Source organism: Aplysia californica, unplaced genomic scaffold (assembly GCF_000002075.1).
Source record: "Aplysia californica isolate F4 #8 unplaced genomic scaffold, AplCal3.0 scaffold00141, whole genome shotgun sequence".
Classification (NCBI taxonomy): domain Eukaryota; kingdom Metazoa; phylum Mollusca; class Gastropoda; order Aplysiida; family Aplysiidae; genus Aplysia; species Aplysia californica.
In genome coordinates this window covers 501,247-503,700 of record NW_004797411.1, presented here as the reverse complement: position 1 = coordinate 503,700, position 2,454 = coordinate 501,247, and the positions used below count along the sequence as shown (strand labels likewise).

General features: G+C 38.5%; 1 protein-coding gene across 1 annotated transcript in view; it reads right to left on the bottom strand.

Annotated features, from left to right (window-relative positions):
* LOC101858262 (PDZ and LIM domain protein 1) overlaps positions 1-2,326 on the bottom strand; it is a 27,821-nt gene extending 25,495 nt beyond the window's left edge. The window contains exon 1 of the mRNA XM_005096890.3: positions 1,964-2,326. Within this exon, the coding sequence (XP_005096947.1) occupies positions 1,964-2,065 (102 nt within the window). The 5' untranslated portion in view covers positions 2,066-2,326. The remainder of the gene's footprint in view (positions 1-1,963) is intronic.
* Between the last annotated feature and the right edge of the window lie 128 nt (positions 2,327-2,454).

The window sequence follows — 2,454 nt, the reverse complement described above, 5'->3', positions numbered from 1 at the left end:
TTTATATATATTAGATATATATATAAAGTGTATTTATATACCTTTTAACCTTGCACTTTGCCATGAAGGTGGTAAATTGTGTTCATCTCACTCAGTCTCACTGTGGACGTAACCTGTTTTTAATACTGGAGCCATCTGTGCGGGTTACGTAGTCTGATCTAAGATATCCAAGTCCAAGTGTTGCACAATTTTTTTTAAAGATATGACCTCAGAAATATGCTGTAGCTTAAAAGTGAAGGAAATGAAGGATGGAAGACAGGTGGGCGCAAAAGGACAAAGTAGGAAGCAATTGTTATTGCATTAGTAGCTCTCCATTCGGAAATTACGTAACGTAGTACACATATCCGACATTTCTATTCTCAGTGGGGCCAAATCTGGTTCTCCTTAACGTCATGCACACAAGAAAACAATGTCAACTTTAAGCGTTGACAATCCTGTACTTATTGGTAATTCTTAAGGTTACGAGTTTGGCGTCCGCGGTATAATGATTTGGTGCTGTGCTTTGTAAGATAAGATTTATATTTATTGTCCATATAATGGGACATTGGTTTGGTGTTTTCCACACGAACGCACGCACACACTCATAAACATACACACACACACATACACACCCGTACACACTCGCATTCACGTATACTCTCTCACACAACTGACTCTTCAACACACAAACACATTTTCACATAATATTACGTACATTAACAAGCAGACTCATGTTGACTCACGAATACTATGACAAATTTGAGTAACGGTTAACAGGCGTGCGTTCGATTCCATTATTAGGAAGATAATTCTTCGAGCTTTTCTGTTTTTCCTTTACAATGTTGTAGTCCACTCTAACTTGCAGAATCTAAACAACTTGTCTTCTATTCTAAATTACACTGTAACAGTAGTGGATTATGTCGCCTAAGACGTAAAAATATTTTACATCCAAACAACAGCAAAAAAAACCCCAAAGGAATGATAAAAAGATTTTTGAAAATAAAGAAAGGGTTAATACGGATTTAAACATACAATTCAGAGGACAATGAGCTGTAAAATCGATGGAACCCCAGAATACATATTAAAAGTTTAGTTTCAGAGCTAAGTTTTTTTTTTTATTGAGTATCTCGTTCTATCCTTTTGGACCTGGCATCTCTCTGCGCCCTGTTTGATTGTAATATGCTGAGTTGGATCAGCCCACCTTCTCAGTGATCTAAAGTCTATCAATGGTGCAGAAAACATTGTGTACAATATCCTTTTAAACTCTGTATTGTACAACTTCCATTATCATCTGCGGTGAAACGGGTTAACAGTATTAAATAATTCAATACCGAGCTCAAAGTACCCTTTTGATTTAAGGCCACAAAGTGAGGATACTGTGATACATCTCAAATATTTTCACATCGAAACTGGTCACGTTGTTTTCTTCTAGTGCAACGATCTAATTCAACAGCGAAAGAAACATCTCTTCAGTTTGCTTTCCCTAGTTCGGAATAAACGCTTTGAATGAAACCCATACCGTTTCAACAGCCACCTTTTACCAAACGAGCACCATCTCATTGCGTGCTCTCTGTTTCTTCTTCTTCTTTGCCCGATGCCTCCAGGTCAAATGCTCACTCATTTTATATTTTCTCTTTTACGTTTATCATTATTGTCAGATTATTCATTTTATTCACAATGCTTCGCGTCCTCGACGATTAAAGTTGGTCTTGGTTTGATATTCTTGGTAAAATAGACGCTCTCGTGAAATGTACTTTCAAACAGAAGATGAAAGAATGAACGAAAACAAACAAACAAACAAGCAAACAAACTTATAACCCCCACAAAAAACACAGGATAAAACAATAACCAAAAGACAACCCCCCGAATTATTTTTTTTAAAAACAACTGCACAGACAAAACGATTGTTGAAAAATCATATGGCAAGTTGCAATTTAGCTATTAAATCACTCAAAACTAGATATAAATTATGTGTTGCACGCACCTTTTTCACGCTGAGCTCAGAGGAGAAATCTCTGCCACCCTGAAGTCTGAACCCCCATGAGGCTCCGGGGTGCCTTTGAAGTTGGACCGCTGTCTGAGTCATGGTAGATAGTTCTGTTACAGATATGTCCGAAGAATGGTCGAGTTTAAATCCTTAAAAATTTCACGATAGCAGGAAGCCACCAGAAAACTATGACAGACAACGTTATTCTGTTTACGAAAAGAACTTTCCAGAAGTTTTGGTAATTTACGTAAAGCACGCTGCTAGCGCGAACAACCACTTTCTCTGAGGTTTGGAGAAGGAATGGAGACTAGATTTGCTGGTGAGCGAGACGTCGTGCGTTTGTTTAGAAGTGTGCGCGTGTGTCTTCCAAGACTAATCTCTCTCTCTCTCTCTCTCTCTCTCTCTCTCTCTCTCTCTCTCTCTCTCTCTCTCTCTCTCTCTCTCTCTCTCTCTCTCTCTCTCTCTCCTCCCGCCGTATCTCTCTCTCT